Source organism: Salmo trutta, chromosome 7, assembly GCF_901001165.1.
Source record: "Salmo trutta chromosome 7, fSalTru1.1, whole genome shotgun sequence".
Lineage (NCBI taxonomy): Eukaryota > Metazoa > Chordata > Actinopteri > Salmoniformes > Salmonidae > Salmo > Salmo trutta.
In genome coordinates, this window is record NC_042963.1 from 27,072,855 (window position 1) to 27,092,567 (window position 19,713).

General features: G+C 41.3%; 1 protein-coding gene across 1 annotated transcript in view; it reads right to left on the minus strand.

Annotated features, from left to right (window-relative positions):
- Window positions 1-2,451: 2,451 nt before the first annotated feature.
- tmem86a (transmembrane protein 86A) overlaps window positions 2,452-19,713 on the minus strand; it is a 53,197-nt gene continuing 35,935 nt past the window's right edge. The window contains exon 3 of the mRNA XM_029758486.1: window positions 2,452-7,510. Within this exon, the coding sequence (XP_029614346.1) occupies window positions 7,083-7,510 (428 nt within the window). The 3' untranslated portion in view covers window positions 2,452-7,082. The remainder of the gene's footprint in view (window positions 7,511-19,713) is intronic.

The window sequence follows — 19,713 nt, forward strand, 5'->3', positions numbered from 1 at the left end:
GTAACCCACGGATACTGTAGTTTCGATAGAGAACCAAAAGAAGAACTACAAATTCGCAGACAGGCCACTTCCTGCTTGGAATTTTCTCAGGTTTTTGCCTGCCATATGAGTTCTGTTATACTCACAGACACCATTCAAACAGTTTTAGAAACTTCAGAGTGTTTTCTATCCAAATCAAACAATTATATGCATATTCTAGTTACTGGGCAGGAGTAGTAACCAGATTAAATCGGGTACGTTTTTTATCCGGCCGTGCAAATACTGCCCCCTATCCCCAACAGGTTAACCTCTTACATCTAGACGTTCCGCTAGCGGAACACCTGCTCCAATATCCAGTGATGGGCGTGGCGCGAAATACAAACTCCTCTAAAATCCGAAAACTTCCATTTTTCAAACATATGACTATTTTACAGCCTTTTAAAGACAAGACTCTCGTTAATCTAACCACACTGTCCGATTTCAAAAAGGCTTTACAGCGAAAGCAAAACATTAGATTATGTCAGCAGAGTACCCAGACAGAAATAATCAGACACCCATTTTTCAAGCTAGCATATAATGTCACAAAAACCAAAACCACAGCTAAATGCAGCACTAACCTTTGATGATCTTCATCAGATGACACCTCTAGGACATTGTTATACAATACATGCATGTTTTGTTCAATCAAGTTCATATTTATATCAAAAACCAGCTTTTTACATTAGCATGTGACTAGCATGTGACTAGCATTCCCACCGAACACTTCCGGTGAATTTACTAAATTACTCACGATAAACGTTCACAAAAAACATAACAATTATTTTAAGAATTATAGATACAGAACTCCTTTATGCACTCGCTATGTCCGATTTTAAAATAGCTTCTCGGTGAAAGCACATTTTGCAATATTCTAAGTAGATGCTAGCTATTTTGACACCAACCAAGTGTGGTATTTATCACATGATTTACCTAACAAAAGGTGCATTTCAATAAGTGGAGCAGGTTTCCACATGTTCCAAAATTTCTGGGTCTTGTGTGATCAACTCCACATTACTCTCTGCTTAAATAAGGCTAAATAAAACTATTTGTATTGCAAAGGCAAACTTCAATATTTAAGTTCACACAATATTATTTTTCCAATTCAACTCACAGTAGATGTCTAGAACTCTAGAGAAGTTTCTATACATAGACTTAGAACTCCAATTATGTGGTTCCACAGCTCTTTGTTTACTAGTGCATAAAAGAGATCCAAGGAGATACATACGGATTATTCTTTTAGATACCTACCAACCCAAACTGCGAAATCTTCTTAATTGGCATCAATACCCATGATTCGTTGACCCAGGTTGTGTCCCAAATGGCAAATGGTACCCTATCCCCTATATAGTGCACTATTTTTTACCAGAATCCAATGGGCAAAAGTAGTGCACTAAATATGGAACAGGGTGCCATTTAGGATGCAGTACTAATATAGGATTTAGGTTTGTTTATAGTGTGCCTTGCTGCTATCATACATTTGCCACTCAAATAAATCCAACTTCAAAAATACTCCCAAAATCCAAAGAGATCAGGACTTGGGTCCTGATCAGAGTGCGAATTATAACACGACATTTTGGGGTCTCTGTTTTTTTTCACTGGACCTCCTATTTAAAAAAATAAAATTAAAATAAACTAATGTGGGCCTAATAGTAAAGACATGTATGCCTATTTTAACAGGAAACATGTACTGCCTTTTAATGTGGCATGAACACAACCAGTCATGATGTTGTCATTAGGCCTACACTCTTATAGCCTGAATTAATTGATACATCTTGCTGGCAAATGGAACTTTTGGAACAAAAGTGTCTGAAATAAGGGGCGTGAAAACCAACAAGCTAACACAGTGACACGTCAGAGTTAGACGTTCATCCATGTTTCTCAAACTTCAAATTTCAAAGTTGTTCCAAGCGTCAAATTTCTAAATGTTTGGTTACTTATCTTTATCATGCCAAGGTTAAGTTTAGGCGTTAACTCCAAAGAGTTAAGGTTTGGGATAGGCTTAAAACAAAAATATCAAAAACAACTTTACATCACTGGATTTGAACATGAAACCATTGGAACCAGAGGCAGATGCTTGTGCCCATTCACCATCCCTGTCCACAACACCTACTTGAAGGTAACAGCACTCACTGTTGTCCGTAGTGGCCAGTTTTTATGTCATCTACCAACGTCCTCAGACATGGATGGACATCGAATACTGACTTGTAACATGGGTGACCTGACTGTCATTGGCATGGGAAACTGGGGGCTCAGTTGAAACAATGTTGCAAGTTCAATAGCTGGCTGGACCCAGTCGGTACAATGTTGCAAGATTGCTAGCGAAAGCTCAAGACAGACAGAGAGAGCTGCAGACAGGCGGAGTAGTATGACTGCGGTTGAAAGAACTTGAAGTAACTGTCACTGGTTTAAACAATGACAGAGATGAGGGGGGTGTTTGTTTAATTTGGAATAAGCTTTTATTTAAAAATGTACAACTGTAACAGTACAAAATTGCATTTTAAACAAATAGGAGAATGGTTTAATTAAAGTTTCACTTTTGTTGCAATAAGGGGAACTCATGCCTCCCCTCATTTAGAATCTTGATCTCTCAGTAATCACTTCTGCAGCTTAGACTGTTATTTTATTTAGGTTAAAAGTTGGTTGACAAAAAAATCCATAATTCCTGTACGCTGATGAGTTTTTGCAAATCCAATTAATCTTCTATATTGATTCAACATCATCAAAAGGAAAAACATTGCATTTCTTTGTGGAACTGTTGTGGAAACAACGTTGATTCAACCAGTTGGTTCCCAGTGGGACAGAACAGTATGATATATTTGGATACTCTATCTGTGTATCCACAAGTATTCAAATACTCCCTATACACATCACAATTAAAACTATTAAAGGTCAAATAAATATATGTTACAATATACTGTTTGTATGCATCTTTAAGTAGTTCCTCTACTTATTCCAGTAAACTGTCTGTTAGTTTCATATACTGTAGCTGAATAGATATCAATAAACAACAATAGCAATAGATAGATGTCTTCAGTACCAATAGAACACATCAATTTTTAGTATCCTTCATGCTACATTAGACTATGGGCGCTCTACAACAACCACTCTCTATAGAAAAGTGTAATCAAACGCATGTCCTTTAGCGGGATGCAGGGCTGAAAAAAAGTTGGTATAAAAGAAATAGAGCCTACACACTCATAAGCTATACCACGTGCCTTTATTAATAAACACACAAGGTTTCTGTTTGAGCAGAGACCCAAGCTAGCACATTTGGTTCCTTGGAAGTTGTGGTAAAGTATGTTTTTGGTTTCACATTGGTTGTGGGAATTAAGTCCATACGTTTCCTGACCGGTAAACGTTACGAGAACAGAAGTGAACCTGTTCTGGGAAGGTTTATTTTTAGGTTTCAGGAGGTTCTGAGAATGTTTTACTCTGGTTCCTTGAAAGTATTCCTGGGAGGTTTCTTTAACGCTCTGAGAATGGAAATTATAGGTTATTTCAAGGTTTTTTAATAACTTCCTTAAAACGTTCACTGAATGTGACTTTTCCTACTGCGCAGAAACTTGTTGAATCAATGATGTTTCCAAGTCATTTAAAAACATTTTCTATGTGATGATGTTCAATCAACATGGGAAACCAATTGGATTTGCAAAAAGTCAACAGAAGGGAATTTCGTTTTTTCTTTTTTCTTCACCAAACTTTTAACCTAAATCCAATGACATTGTGAATAGTTTTGTTGATTTTGCGTTAGTTGTCAAGTGGGTTACTTGCACAGATAGGACACATGGAAATACATTTCCCTATGCATTAATCATGCAAACACATTTATTTTTCATTGTGACACAGCATCAGTGAGATTCAAACCTATAATCTATCCATGGAATTAGTCCACCACACCACCAGGATGGAGCTAGCATGCCATATTTTTTTACGCTTACAAATCTGTTCATTTTAGTTTATTCAAACAGACCCCATTTCAATGGAAACAAACGCTCATTAAGACCAGGTGTGGCCAATTAGTGGGCGCAGGCAACGCACCTGAACACACTTAACAAGATTGAGGACAGAGAGAATTTTGGTGATGCTGAGAATGGAATGTATGTTATTAAATAACATTCCTAGAACGTTCTCTGAACATTACAAAAGTTTTGTGGTTTCTATTAAGTTTTTTTTAACGTTCTCGGAACAATTTGAGAACATGACTTTAAATGGAACCAGGAGGAAACCTGTAGTAAAATGTTATGCCTAAAGTACTGAAATTCCCACTGAAGAATGTTATTTCTTAACGAAGTTGAACAATTTTGAACATTCCCAATGTCAAACCAGCTGGAGAACATTCCTAGAACATTACCAAAATTGAAATGAAATGTAACCATGTTTGAAATTTTAGGAAACATTCTGTTAAAGTAATGAAATACCAAGAAAATATACTTTTTTTGTCAAGTTCCTTAAAAGTGCTGAGAAAGTTTCTTGGCTTTGGAACAATCTTGCAAGTTGTATGCAAAATAAACATAGGACAATCACTCTCTCACAAAGCTCTAAGAAACATATGGTTCTCAGAACGTTATGTGCTAGTTGGGAAAACGTTACATACATAAAAATGGCCTGGCATTAATCAGTCATCCCTGATTATGGGGTCATAGAAAGGAAAGAGACAGCAAGGGAAAAGGTAATAGCAGGTGAAAATACTATAGACAATATCCATTAATAGAAAGATGGGGGACTGAAGAGAAGAAGAGAAAATGCCAAAGGATTTTGAGAAAATATCACAAAATAGGAATATGCCGGTATGATGTACATTTAGCCAATGTTCAAGCAAAATGATAGTTCACAGCAATTCTGCCACGGCCCTAAAGGGAGCTCGACACACACCTGCACGCACACACATACTGTACGCACGCACACACTAAAATAACATGCAACAAGTATAACAATGTCTCTGTTTTCTAAAATTTCTTAAATACACACTGAAATCTTTTCAGTCAATATGCTTGAAACAGACAGCACAATAACTCAGCAAAGATGGCCCTATAGCTGGTGCAACAGAGAAAAATACTATGACAGATAAGTGTCATAGCTGCATATCTATCTAGGGGGGTATAACCAATCAGGATTGAGGGGTATAATTGTTCCCTTGTGCTAATGAAACCATTGGCCAGTCTTCTCTCTCTTTTTTGGCTGTGTTTGGACCCTAAGGGACCAGGGTGTCCTAGGGCAGTGTTCTTCTCTGAAGGCCCAAGCACTGCAGACAAAACAAGGACTGGCTTCAGCCAACATGCCCCTTTCGTGACACTTTATATGGCCAAAGGCACACAGTTGGTAGCTGAAAACGTTCCAGCAATAAGGGCACCAAAAGCTTCTTCTAATAACCAATCCAGCAGGAGCTGGGGGTATGAAGTGTGACCTGAAGGAAGCGTGTATATGTAGTGTGTGTTTGTGCGTGTTCAGGGTAACATAAACAGTGAAGGAGGAATACTGTGAGATGCCTCAGGTACAGAGGGTACACACACATACGCACACACACACAGATCTAAGAAAAATGTTCCCCTTAGACCGCAGTGAAGGGACCCGCCTTTTGAGTGATCAGTATGACTGTGGTAAAATACTAGAGCAGGCGCTCTCAAATGATCTCTCTCACATGCTGACCAAACCGGCCACGTTGTGTGCGCGACTGTTGCAAAATAAATGTACACCTACATGTTATTCAATAATTTCATCGAAACTGCTCACACACTTCATCTGCATAGCCAGGCACTAAAATAGAACTTGGTTCTATTTGGCGCGGCAAGTCATGCCTCTCCCATCTACTCTTTGGTTTTTAGGAGCATACAAACCCACGTGAGTGATTGAAAGATGAACCAGGTCCACACTCCAGCCTAGTTGATGGATGTCATGCACCTTAATGCCGGTTGCCAACAGTCATATAAAATCCGAAGAAGAATGAATGAGGAGAGATTAATCAAAGAAAACATACTAGGTTTTCCCTTTGGATTAATTGTCGGCGTAGAGAACACACAATTTTGTGGGACTCAAAATGGGTCAAAATTCTACAAAGATCCAGCAGATAGAAGGACCATATGGATTTCAGTTAAAATAGCAACCCAATGTTCATATCCCAGGACAAATGAGTTAGCAACAGCTAGCTAGGTAAAAGTCCACGAATTCTCTCTCTCTCTGTGTGTGCGTAGACATTCACAGCAATTTTCATAGGCTCATAGACACAGGAGAGAGGATGTATTCTAATAGGAGTGTGGTGAGCAGAAGTACAAAAGGCAGTTTGGCTGTCTTAAGTGAAAGTGAAGAGACTAAAATCAGTAAAAAGGAGGGTGGATGTGCTCCAGACTTTGAGAACAGCACCTAAATACATGAGAACAGACAGCAGTTATGGGGCACTACCTCCCCCATAACAAGTCGAGATGTGCAAACTTGTCCACTAAAACAACTCCCTTTTCAGAAAAATTAAATAATGGTGATAAAATAGTTGCAAAGACAATATGTCACAGGAAATATGCCATTTGAATTTGCAATATTGGACCACATTAGACTGTAAATGGGGTGGAGAGGGCAGCCAATGACTGGGGGGCAGAAGGAAGAAGTACTATTATTGTAGCAGGCCATGAGAATTCACACTCATCTGTAGGTTATATAGAATGAATCCTCTAACCTAATACGCACGCACACGCACCCACACACAAACCTTGACATGGTGATCTGTATGGTCATCTGTACCAAAATCCTAGGCAGTGAGGTGGGGGAGTTGTAGTGCACTACTCTCTAGTAACTACGACGTATCTATGAGAACCGTAGGGCAGTAGTTGAGGGTTAAAAGTAGTGCACTTGTCTCCATGGTAACTAGGGTCTTTGACTGTCCCACTAGCCATGGGGCAGGCTGGTGGTAGTACACTAGTTTCCATGGTAACAAGGGTGTGCGAATGCCACGCTACAACCAAAGCAGGGGGTTTGGGGGTAACTGTCTCTGGAATATGTCCATGACAAAAACAAGGGGGATTGGTTGCCCCGTTCACATCTTCTTGATCACGTGACGCGACCTCGCTCTCTCCTCTTCATGCCATCTTCCTTGCCGTCTCCACATCCTGGCACTCGACGGCGGAGAGCGCGATCAGCATCTGCGCGGCGTAGTAGGTGGCCATGATAATGGCGCGTGAGTGCGGCACAGGGAAGCAGAACTTGTTAACGGCAATAGTGAGGTCGGAGACCATGAAGAGTACAGCGCCCAGGCATGCCGACATCTTGGTCCAGGTCCACAGGTCATTGGCCAACTGGAGGCCGGCCACGGCCCGCCAGCCCATGAAGCCGATCAGGGCGATATAGACCCCCACTAGGTAGGTGAAGGGGCCTGAGAGGTAGGGGTAGAGCAGGGCGTAGCTCACAGCCGAAATGGCGCCGATCACCAGGCCGGCAAGCGGGTTCAGGGGCTTCATACCGAAGGCCGAGGAGTAGAGGATGTGGGAGATGGCAAACATCAGCAAACCTGTGGGATACAGAAAATAGTATATATAACTTACTTTATAACAAATATTGCCTTTTTTGTTATAAAATCTGAGCTTGGAGCTCCAGAGTACTGATGGTTTTCTGTTATACCTGACAATTAATTGCAGTCACCTGGTGTCAAGGTATAAATCAGTCCTTGATTAGAGGGAAATAATGTAGATCAAGCTTCGACGCCCAGATTAGAATTTGCCTGATATACTATATACACACACATTCAGGTACACACAGGAGGGAGGGAAATCACAAATAGGGAAGACATTAAGCATGGAGCATGCCTAAATTGTCTAAAGTACCTTCCTCTCCTCCATCTGCGCTGATCTAAACGAACTGGATAGCTGAGAGTAGCATGAGGGAAAGGAGACCCTATATCTGCTTCTGAAATGGCACCCTTTTCTCTGTATAATATACTATTACAAGGGAATAGGGTGCCATTTTATATGCAACCCAGTAGAGCAAGCCACCTTCAACTGCCCGAAAAGGACCGTAGGCATCAGTGGTCGAGTTCCTGCCCGACTACATTGCAGGCAGGGACGGCTCTAGAATTTCGGGGGCCCTAAGCATAATTTGATTGGAGGGCGCCCCCCTTACGGCAAAACATTTTAGTGACCCCCCTCTTTGCAGTATACAGAAAATTAGAAGATTTAAAGTTAATTTCCTGTGATCCTACCAGGGTTTAGGCTCAATTCAGAATTTAATTGAGAATGCCTCATCAATTCTAATTAATTCTTGAATTTAAATTGAAGTAGTAACATCGCAAAATTCTGAAACATTTTATCCAAATTTTAATGCAGAAAAGCTAATCCATGCTTTTGTCACTTCTAGATTAGACTGCACTCACTCTACTATGCCGTTCGGCCATCGCTCATCCATATATTTATATGTACATATTCTTATTCATTCCTTTACACTTGTGTGTATAAGGTAGTTGTTGTGAAATTGTTAGATTACTTGTTAGATATTACTGCACGGTCGGAACTAGAAGCACAAGCATTTCGTTACACTCGCATTAACATCTGCTAACCATGTGTATGTGACCATTAAAATTGTATTTGATACTATACTCTCCGGCTACCCTATAAGGCACTAAATAAACTTAAGCTAGTGCTAAATACGGCTGCTAGAATCTAGACTAGAACCAAAAAATATTTATTTACCCCAGTGCTAGCCTCTTAAGGCTAGGGCTGATTTCAAAGTTTTACTGCTAACGCACAGTACAAGGCATTACATGGACTTGCTCCTTACCCATCTTTCCAAGTTGGTCCTGCCATACATCCCTACACGTATGCTACTGTCACAAGACACAGGCCTACTTATTGTTCCTAGAATTTCTAAGCAAACAGTTGGAGGCAGGGCCTTCGCCTATAGAGCTACATTTTTATGGAACGGTCTGCTGATCCATGTGAGAGATGCAGACTTGGTCTCAACCTTTAAGTCTTTACTGAAGACTCATCTCTTCAGTATGTCCTATGCTTGAGTGTAGTCTGGCCCAGGAGTGTGAAGGAGAACAGCTAGGCACTGGAGTGACAAACCACCCTTGCTGCCGCTGCCTGGCCGGCTCCACTATCTCTACTGGGATTCTATGCCTCTGAATCTATTACGGGGGCTGAGTCACTGGCTTGCTCACGCTCTTCCTTCCTTCCTGTCCTCAGGCTAGTGTGGTGGGGAGATCTTCGTAGGCTATACACAGCCTTGTCACAGGGTAACATGGTATTGGCCTGTTGATATCCCTTTAGTGGTGTGGGGGCTGTGCTTTGCCAAAGTGGCAAAATCAAACAGCTAAGTGATCCATGGTACGACCATCTTAAAACAATTCCATATATTAGCTTAGTAGAACCCCCCAAGGCTTAGACTTTTAGAGGTTAAACAGACAAGGCACATTTAGGTTACCCTGATCACAGTCAAGACACAAAGATTTTATAGTAGGCTAAGAATAAACATAAATATAATAAAATCCAAATAATATTTTTGCCACAAAACTTGCGTCACCTCAGCGTGGGGAACTGCTGTCATATAAAAAAGTTTGATTTTGAAATGGAGCCCAAGGCAAGCCCATGCTTTTGATCCCTGTTTCATCTCTTTCCTACCCTCACTCCGCTTTGTTAGAGAGCAGGGGCAGGGTCTTACATTGAGAGTATCTTCTTGCTGATACCGATAGTGTCACGTCCTGACAAGTAGAGGGAGTATCTGTTATTGTAGTTTGGTCAGGACGTGGCAGAGGGTATTTGTTTTATGTGGTCCGGGGGTTATGTGTAGTGTAGAGGGGTGTTATATTTATGTGTTCCGGGGTTTGGGTATATGTCCTGGTTTTTGGTTGTCTAGGGGTTTTCTGGTTTGTGTATTTCTTTGTTGTCTGTGTGGCTCTCGATCAGGAACAGCTGTACTTCGTTGTTCCTGATTGAGAGTCATATATTAGGAGCTTGTTTTCACCTGGGGTTTTGTGGGTAGTTGATTTTGCACTGCTTATTGTTAGCCTGCGAAACTGTCGGTCTGTCGTTCTTTGTGTTCTTGCTTTTTCCGTGTTCACTTTATTTAATAAAATATAAAGATGAGCATTCATATTCCCGCTGCGCCTTGGTCATCTCTACATTACGACAGCCGTTACAGATAGAAAATAGTCATCTATATCATCTCGTGTTTATATTTCACAACCTCCGCAGGCATTTTGAAGTTGCCTTTATGTGATCGAGCAAAATAATAGGCCTACACCTGATTTAGGATACATTATTGAATGTTAAATATTTCTGATCAGTGACAGATGAGAAAATTAATAGATGAGCTATACCATCTCCACGTAGGCTGTTTGCCCATAGAATTAACCAAATAGACGGAGATTCAGTGAAACAAAATCACATTATTGGTTAAGTTAAGTCGCAGCCTTTTGGTCAGGAGTAGGAAAAGGCTACTAATTGACTACGACTGAAGAGCAAAAATAATTCACTTGTTAAGCTACAGTGACTTTAGAAAGTATTCACACCCCTGACTTTTTCCACATTTTGTTGCGTCACAGCCTGAATTTAAAATGTATTAAATTGAGTTTTTGTGTCACTGGCCTACACACACACACACACACACACACACACACACACACACACACACACACACACACACACACACACACACACACACACACACACACACACACACACACACACACACACACACACACACAATACCCCATAATGTAAAAGTGGAATTATGTTTTAGAAATGTGTATAAATTAATAAAAAATGAAAAGCTGAAATGTCATTAGTCAATAAGTATTCCACCCCATTGTTATGGCAAGCCTAAATAAGTTCAGGAGTAAAAATTTGCTTAACAAGTCACATAAGTTGCATGGACTTTAACATGTGTTTAACATTATTTTTGAATGACTACCTTATCTATGTACCCCACACATACAATTATCTGTAAGGTCCCTCAGTCGAGCAGTGAATTTCAAACACTGATTCAACCACAAAGACCAGAGAGGTTTTCCAATGCCTCAATTATATATGCCAAGGCACCTATTGGCAGATAGATATTTTTTTGAATTCTTTTGAGACTGATTAAGTTATTAATAAACCATTGGATGGTGTATCAATACACTCAGTCACTACAAAGGTACTGGCGTCCTTACTGAGTGGTTTTCTTCCAGAGAGGAAGAAAACCACTCAGGGATTTCACCATGAGGCCAATGGTGACTTTAAAACATTTGCAGAGTTTAACGGCTGTGATAGGAGAACTGAAGATGAATCAACATTGTAGTTACTCCACAATACTAACCTAAATGACACGGTGAAAAGAAGGAAGCCTGTACAGAATAAAAATATTCCACAACATGCATCCTGTTTGCAATAAGGACCGCATTATCTACCAAGAGAATTCTCTTAGATTGTAATCACAGTCATGTATATCCCCCCCCAAGCAGACACCTCGACGGCCCTGAAAGAACTTCATTGGACTCTATGTAAACTGGAAACCACATAGGCTGCATTTATTGTAGCTGGGGATTTTAACAAGGCTAATCTGAAAACAAGGCTCCATAAATTTTATCAGCATATCGAATGCGCGACCCGCCTTGCAAAATCCTGGATCATTGTTACTCTAACTTCCGCGACGCATACAAAGCCCTCCCTCGCCCTCCTTTCGGCAAATCTGACCACGACTCCATTTTGTTGCTCCCTGCCTATAGACAGAAACTAAAACAGGAAACGCACGTGCTCAGGTCTATTCAACACTGGTCTGACCAATCTGATTCCGCGCTTCAAGATTGCTTCGATCACGTGGACTGGGATATGTTCCGGATAGCGTCGAACAACAACATTGATGTATACGCTGATTCGGTGAGCGAGTTTATTGGCAAGTGCATCGGTGGTGATGTACCCACGGCGACTATTAAAACATTCCCCAACCAGGAACCGTGGATTGATGGCAGCATTCGCGCAAAACTGAAAGCGCGAACCACTGCTTTTATTCAAGGCAAGGCGACTGGAAACATGACCGAATACAAACAGTGTAGGTTATTCCCTCCGCAAGGAAATCAAACAAGCTAAGCGTCAGTATAGAGACAAAGTAGTCGCAATTCAACGGCTCAGACACGAGAGGTATGTGGCAGGGTCTACAGTCAATCACGAACTACAAAAAGAAAACCAGCCCCCTCGCGGACCCCGATGTCTTGCTCCCAGACAAACTAAACAGCTTCTTTGCTCGCTTTGAGGCCAATACAGTGCCACCGACGTGGCCCGCTAGCAAAACCTGCGGGCTCTCCTTCACCACAGCCAATGTGAGTAAAACATTTAAACATGTTAACCCTCGCAAGGCTGCCAGCCCAGACAGCATCCCTAGCCGCGTCCTCAGAGCATGCGCAGACCAGCTGGCTTGTGTGTTTACGGACATATTCAATCAATCCCTATCCCAGTTTGCTGTTCCCACATGCTTCAAGAGGGCTAAGGTAACTGAGCTAAACGACTATTGCCCGTAGCACTCACTTCCGTCATCATGAAGTGCTTTGAGAGACTAGTGAAGGATCATATCACCTCCACCCTACCTGACACCCTAGACCGACTCCAATTTGCTTACCGCCCCAATAGGTCCACAGACGACGCAATCACACTGCACACTGCCCTAACCCATCTGGACAAGAGGAATACCTATGTAAGAATGCTGTTCAGCTCAGCATTTAACACCATAATACCCTCCAAACTCGTCATTAAGCTTGAGACCCTGGGTCTCGACCCTGCCCTGTGCAACTGGGTCCTGGACTTTCTGACGGGACGCCCGCAGGTGGTGAGGGTAGGAAACAACATCTCCACCCCGCTGATCCTCAACACTGGGGCCCCACAAGGGTGCGATCTCAGCCCTCTCCTGTACTCCCTGTTCACCCATGACTGCGTGGCCATGCACGCCTTCAACTCACATCATCAAGTTTGCAGACGACACTACAGTGGTAGACTTGATTACCAACAATGATGAGACGGCCTACAGGGAGGAGGTGAGGGCCCTCAGAGTGTGGTGTCAGGAAAACAACCTCACAACAAAACAAAGGAGATGCTCGTGGACTTCAGGAAACAGCAGAGGGAGCACCCCGCTATCCACATCGACAGGGGCAGTAGTGGAGAAGGTGGAACGTTTTAAGTTCCTCGGCGTACACATCACGGACAAACTGAAATGGTCCACCCACACAGACAGCGTGGTGAAGAAGGTGCAACAGCGCCTCTTCAACCTCAGGAGGCTGAAGAAATTTGGATTGTCACCAAAAACACTCAAACTTTTACAGATGCACAATCGAGAGCATCCTGTCGGGCTCTATCACCGCCTGGTACGGCAACTGCTCTCCCCACAACCGTAAGGCTCTCCAGAGGGTAGTGAAATCTGCACAATACATCGGTGGGGGGGGGGGCAAACTACCTGCCCTCCAGGACACCTACACCACCTGATTTCACAGGAAGCCACTGCCTGTTCACCCCGCTATCATCCAGAAGGCGAGGTCAGTACAGGTGCATCAAAGCTGGGACCGAGAGACTGGAAAAACAGCTTTTTTCTATCTCAAGGCCATCAGACTGTTAAACAGCCATCACTAACATTGAGCGGCTGCTGCCAACACACTGACTTAAATCTCTAGCCACCTTAATAATAAAAAATTGGATGTAATAAATGTATCACTAGTCACTTTAAACAATGCCACTTTATATAATGTTTACATATACCCTACATTACTCATCTCATATGTATATACTGTACTCTATACCATCTACTGCATCTTGCCTATGCCGTTCGGCCATCGCTCATCCATATATTTATATGTACATATTCTTATTCATTCCTTTACACTTGTGTGTATAAGGTAGTTGTTGTGAAATTGTTATATTACTTGTTAGATATTACTGCATGGTCAGAACTAGAAGCACAAGTATTTCGCTACACTCGCATTAACATCTGCTAACCATATGCATGTGACCAATAACATTTGATTTGATTTGAAATTAAAACTGCTAAAAATGTGAAAAAAATTACATTTATGTCCTGAATACAAAGCGTTATGTTTGGGGCGAATCCAATACAACACATCAATCATGATAGTGGCTGTATTATGTTATGGGTATGCTTGTCATCAGCAAGGACGAAAAAGAATAGAGATAAACACATCAAAATCCTAGAGGAAAACTTTCCAACAGACACTGGGAGACAAATTCAACTTTCTGCATGACAATAACCTGAAACACAAGGCAGAATATACACTGGAGTTGCTTACAAAGACAACATGGAATGTTCCTGTTACAGTTTTGACTTAAATCAGCTTGAAAATCTATGGCAAGACTTGAAATTAGCAATCTAGCGATGATCAAAAACCAGCCTGTCAGAGCTTGAAGAATTCAAAAAATATTAATGGGCAAATGTAGCACAATCCAGGTGTGCTAAGTTCTTAGCGACTTAACCAGAAAGACTCGTAGCTGTAATCGCTGCCAAAAGGTGATTCTAACATACATTGACTCAGGGGTGTGAATACTTATGTACATTAGATATTTCTGTATTTAATTTCCAATATATTTGCAAAAATGTCAACAACAACGAAAAAGTACTTTGTCATCATGGCGTATTGTGTTTAGATGGGTGAGAAAAGGTATACATTTAATCAATTTTTAATTCAGGCTATAACACATTTTTTGGAATAAGTCAAGGGGTATGAAAACGTTCTGAAGGCACTGAACATGCTTGCAAAAGGTTCTGATCAGTGCTAATAAATTAGACACTTGACAAGATGATCATGAGCAGCACTCACCTCAACTTAGCTAACATTTCCACAGCCTAATTGTAGCCTAACCAATATCCAAATGGAGATTCAGTGAAAATAAAAATTGGACATTGATTGAGTCCCCATGCTTGTCTCAAAGCAGTGCTGAAATGGTTGAACACACATGGGTAGGCTATTACTTTTTTATATATATTTTATTTTACTAGGCAAGTCAGTTAAGAACACATTCTTATTTTCAATGACAGCCTAGGAACAGTGTGTTAACTGCCTTGTTGAGGGGCAGAACAACAGATTTGTACCTTGTCAGCTCGGGGATTTGATCTTGCAACCTTTCGGTTACTAGTCCAACACTCTAACCACTAGGCTACGCTGCCGCCCCAGCTGTGCTGCCTAGTTTATTCCAATATTTTCATCATTCATTCAGTGATATTTATTCCCACAGTAATTCTTTATGGATCCATCCAGTTGTGTTTAAGAAAACAGTGCATGTGGTGGGATATGCGAAGATATGGGGGAAGTGACATGCCTCGCAAAGTTTAGAACTGTCAGGAGGATAGTATTAATGGGCGCTGCCTATCAACCATCAAGAGCTTAAGCGTAGTGCGTGCCAATGCCGCCTCAGCATTATGGCTACATGTCATACTAAGCCGTAGGCAGAACTTTGCCACAATCATGACTAGGTCGGTTGGTGGAAATGTAGAGGCTTTGTCACCGGCAATACCTTTCATAAAAGATAAGCCTGCAAAAGGTTGGTGGAATGCTAAAGTTGGGGGGAAAACATCATGGTTTGAAAGGTGTAGATGGAAGGCCAAAACAGGCAGAAATTTCAGGCTGTCTTTTCAAACAACTGTTACAATAAAAGGGCATTTTCATAATTTTCACAATTTCATAGTATTATTACAAACTCATAGTGTGGAAATATATATAAAACACAGGAAAAAAACACAAGAAAAAACACTTTTGACTGTACTGGGCCTTTAAATAAGTGCATGGGACATAAGAAAATGTCACATGCCCCCAAATATTCAAATGAGCCTCTGCCTCTAGCTGGGCTTGGTCTGGGCTAGCCTGTGTTGGGCTGGTGTGGGCTTAGTGTACTCTGCCCACTGAATACCTACATGGGGCCAATTGGGGTCCTGTTTGCTGGGTCTTTAACCTATTTCTTAAATTTCTACCTTTGAAACAATGTCAGATCTTCAACGTTATATCCACCATCAGAAAAGACAATAGGCTGGCAGGCACCTCCCACTGGAAAGTACATTGAACAAAAATATAAACGCAACATGCAACAATTTCAAAGATGTTCCTGAGTTACAGTTCATATAAAGAAATCAGTCAATTTAAATACATTCATTAGGCCCTAAACTATGGATTTCACATGACTGGGAATACCTTAATTTTTTAAAGGTGAGGGCATGGATCAGAAAACCAGTCAGTATCTGGTGTGACCACCATTTGCCTCATGCTGTGCGACAAATCTCCTTCACATAGAGTTGATCAGGCTGTTGATTGTCGCCTGTGGAATGTTGTCCCACTCCTCTTCAATATCGGTCTTCGCAGCTGACATATGGAACTGTTTTAAAATGGTCATACCATGGATTATTTAGCTATTTGTTTTTTAATTTTAGGGCCCCTTCATGTGTCCCAAACTTGTTTTATAAATTGTATTTGACAAAATATTGAATTTGGCCTTTACTACTATAGCCCATAGAAACGCATTGAATAACACATTCATAAAATGGCAAAAAAGAGAGTAAAAAACCCCATAAGGAATAAGGTTTTGAAGTGTCTGTCCTATATCTAGAAGATACAGTGCATTTGGAAAGTATTCAGACCCCTTCACTATTTCCACATTTTGTTGTTACAGCCTTATTCTAAAATTGATTAACTAAAACATTTTCCTCATCAATATCCCAAAATGACGAAATGAAAACATTTTTGTAGATTTCTTAATTAAAAATGTAAAAGATAAATATCTTATTTAAGTATTCAGACCCTTTGCTATGAGAGTCGAAATGGAGCTCAGGTGCATCCTGTTTCCATTGATCAATTGATTGGACATGATTTGGAAAGGCACACACCTGTCTATATAAAAGTCTCACAGTTGATAGTGCATGTCAGAGCAAAACCAAGCCATGAGGTCGAAGGAATTGTCCGTATAGCTCCGAGACAGGATTGTGTCGAGGCACAGATCTGGGGAAGGTACCAAAACATTTCTGCAGCATTGAAGGTCCCCAAGAACACAGTGGCCTACATCATTCTTAAATGGAAGAAGTTTGGAACCACCAAGACTCTTCCTAGAGCTGGCAGCCCGGCCAAACTGAGCAATTGGGGGAGAAGGGCTTTGGTCAGGGAGGTGACCAAGAACCTAATGGTCACTCTGACAGAGCTCCAGAGTTTCTCTGTGGAGATGGGAGAACCTTCCAGAAGGACAACCATCTCTGCAGCACTCCACCAAATTGGGCCTTTATGGTAGAGTGGCCAGACAGAAGCCACTCCTCAGTAAAAGGCAAATGACAGCCTGCTTGGACTTTGCCAAAAGGCACCTAAAGGACTCAGACCATGAGAAACAAAATTCTCTGGTCTGATTAAACCAAGATTGAACTCTTTGGCCTGAATACCAAGCGTCACATCTGGAGGAAACCAGGCACCAGTCATCACCTGGCCAATAACATCCCTACGGTGAAGCATGGTGGGGAGGTTTTTCAGGGGCAGGGACTGGGAGACTAGTCATGATTGAGGGAAAGATGAACGCAGCAAAGGAGAGATCCTTTATGAAAACCTGCTCCAGAGCGCTCAGGTCCTCAAACTGGGGCGAAGGTTCACCTTCCAACAGGACAACAACCCTAAGCACACAGCCAAGACAATGCAGGAGTGACTTCAGGACAAGTCTCTGTTGGGACTCTGTAGCTCAGTTGGTAGAGCATGGCGCCTGCAACGCCAGGGTTGTGGGTTCAATTCCCACGGGGGACCAGTATTTAAAAACGTAATAAAAATGTATGCACTCCACTGTAAGTCGCTCTGGATAAGAGAGTCTGCTAAATGACTAAAATGTAATGTCCTTGAGTGGCCCAGCCTTTAATCGTTGCAAAAGGTGCTTCAACAAAATACTGAGTAAAGGGTCTGAATACTTATGTTAATGTAATATTTGATATAATAAATGAGCAAAAATGTCCAAAAACCTGTTTTTGCTTAGTCATTATTGGGTATTGTGTGTAGATTGATGAGGGGAAAAAATTGAATACATTTTAGAATACGGCTGTAATGTAACAAAATGGAAAAAAGTGAAGGTTTTTAAAATTATTTTTTTTTTACACATATTGAAACCCTTTATTGGGTAGGCACAAAACTTTTGCCATACTTCCATTCATTTTTTTAACCGGTACCGGTTACCTTCAGATGAGTCCAGTGACACTTGTGGGGGGTCATAGACCAAAATGGACTCTAGGGGGTTAATAAACTAACTTCTTGATATGCCACACCTGTCAGGTGGATGGATAATTTTGGCAAAGGAGAAATGCTCACTAACAGGGATGTAAACACATTTTTGTGTGTATGGAAAATTTCTCATTTCAGCTCATGAAACATGGGAACAACACTTTACATGTTGTGTAAAGATTGTTGAGATTTTTTTTTTTAAGAAAGTTGGCAACTCAAACTAAACGTTGAGGTGACGTACAGGTATGTGCCCAAAGGGTAATGTGCTATCTTCAGAATTATTATTGAGGGATCTCCACTTTAAAACTAATGGGTTAACTATTGCCATTTTTATTCCAAACGGTAGGTTTAACACAGCAAATTTAACCACATTTGTATCAATGTAATCCTATTTCATCAAAGATGCTATTTAGGCCTACAGTTGAAGTCGGAAGTTAACATACCCGTTAGCCAAATACATTTAAACTCAGTTTTTCACAATTCCTGGCATTTAATACAAGTAAAAATTCCCTGTTTTAGGTCAGTTAGGATCACCACTTAATTTTAAGAATGTGAAATGTCAGAATAATAGTAGAGAGAAGGATTTATTTCAGCTTTTATTTCTTTCATCACATTCCCAGTGGGTCAGAAGTTTACATACACTCAATTAGTATTTGGTAGCATTGCCTTTAAATTGTTTAGCTTGGGTGAAACGTTTCGGGTAACCTTCCATAAGCTTCCCACAATAAGTTTGGTGAATTTTGGCCCATTCCTCCTGACAGAGCTGGTGTAACTGAGTCAGGTTTGTAGGCCTCCTTGCTTACACACACTTTTTCAGTTCTGCCCACATATTTTCTATAGGATTGAGGTCAGGGATTTGTGATGGCCACTCCAATACCTTGACTTTGTTGTCCTTAAGCCATTTTGCAATAACTTTGGAAGTATGCTTGGGGTCATTGTCCATTTGGAAGACCCATGTGAGACCAAGCTTTAACTTCCTGACTGATGTCTTGAGATGTTGCTTCAATATATCCACATAATTTTCCTGCCTCATGATGCCATCTATTTTGTGAAGTGCACCAGTCCCTCAGCAAAGCACCCCAACAACATGATGCTGCCACCCCCGTGCTTCACGGTTGGGATGGTGTTCTTCGACTTGCAAGCCTCCCCCTTTTTCCTCCAAACATAATGATGGTCATTATGGCCAAACAGTTCATTTTTGTTTCATCAGACCAGAGGACATTTCTCCGAAAAGCATGATCTTTGTCCCCATGTGCAGTTGCAAACCGTAGTCTGGCTTTTTTATGGCGGTTTTGGAGCAGGGGCTTCTTCCTTGCTGAGCGGCCTTTTACGTTATGTCGATATAGGACTCGTTTTTACTGTGGATATAGATACTTTTGTACCTGTTTCCTCCAGCATCTTCGCAAGGTCCTTTGCTGTCGTTCTGGGATTGATTTGCACTTTTCGCACCAAACTACGTTCATCTCTAGGGGACAGAACCCATCTCCTTCCTGAGCGGTATGATGGCTGCGTGG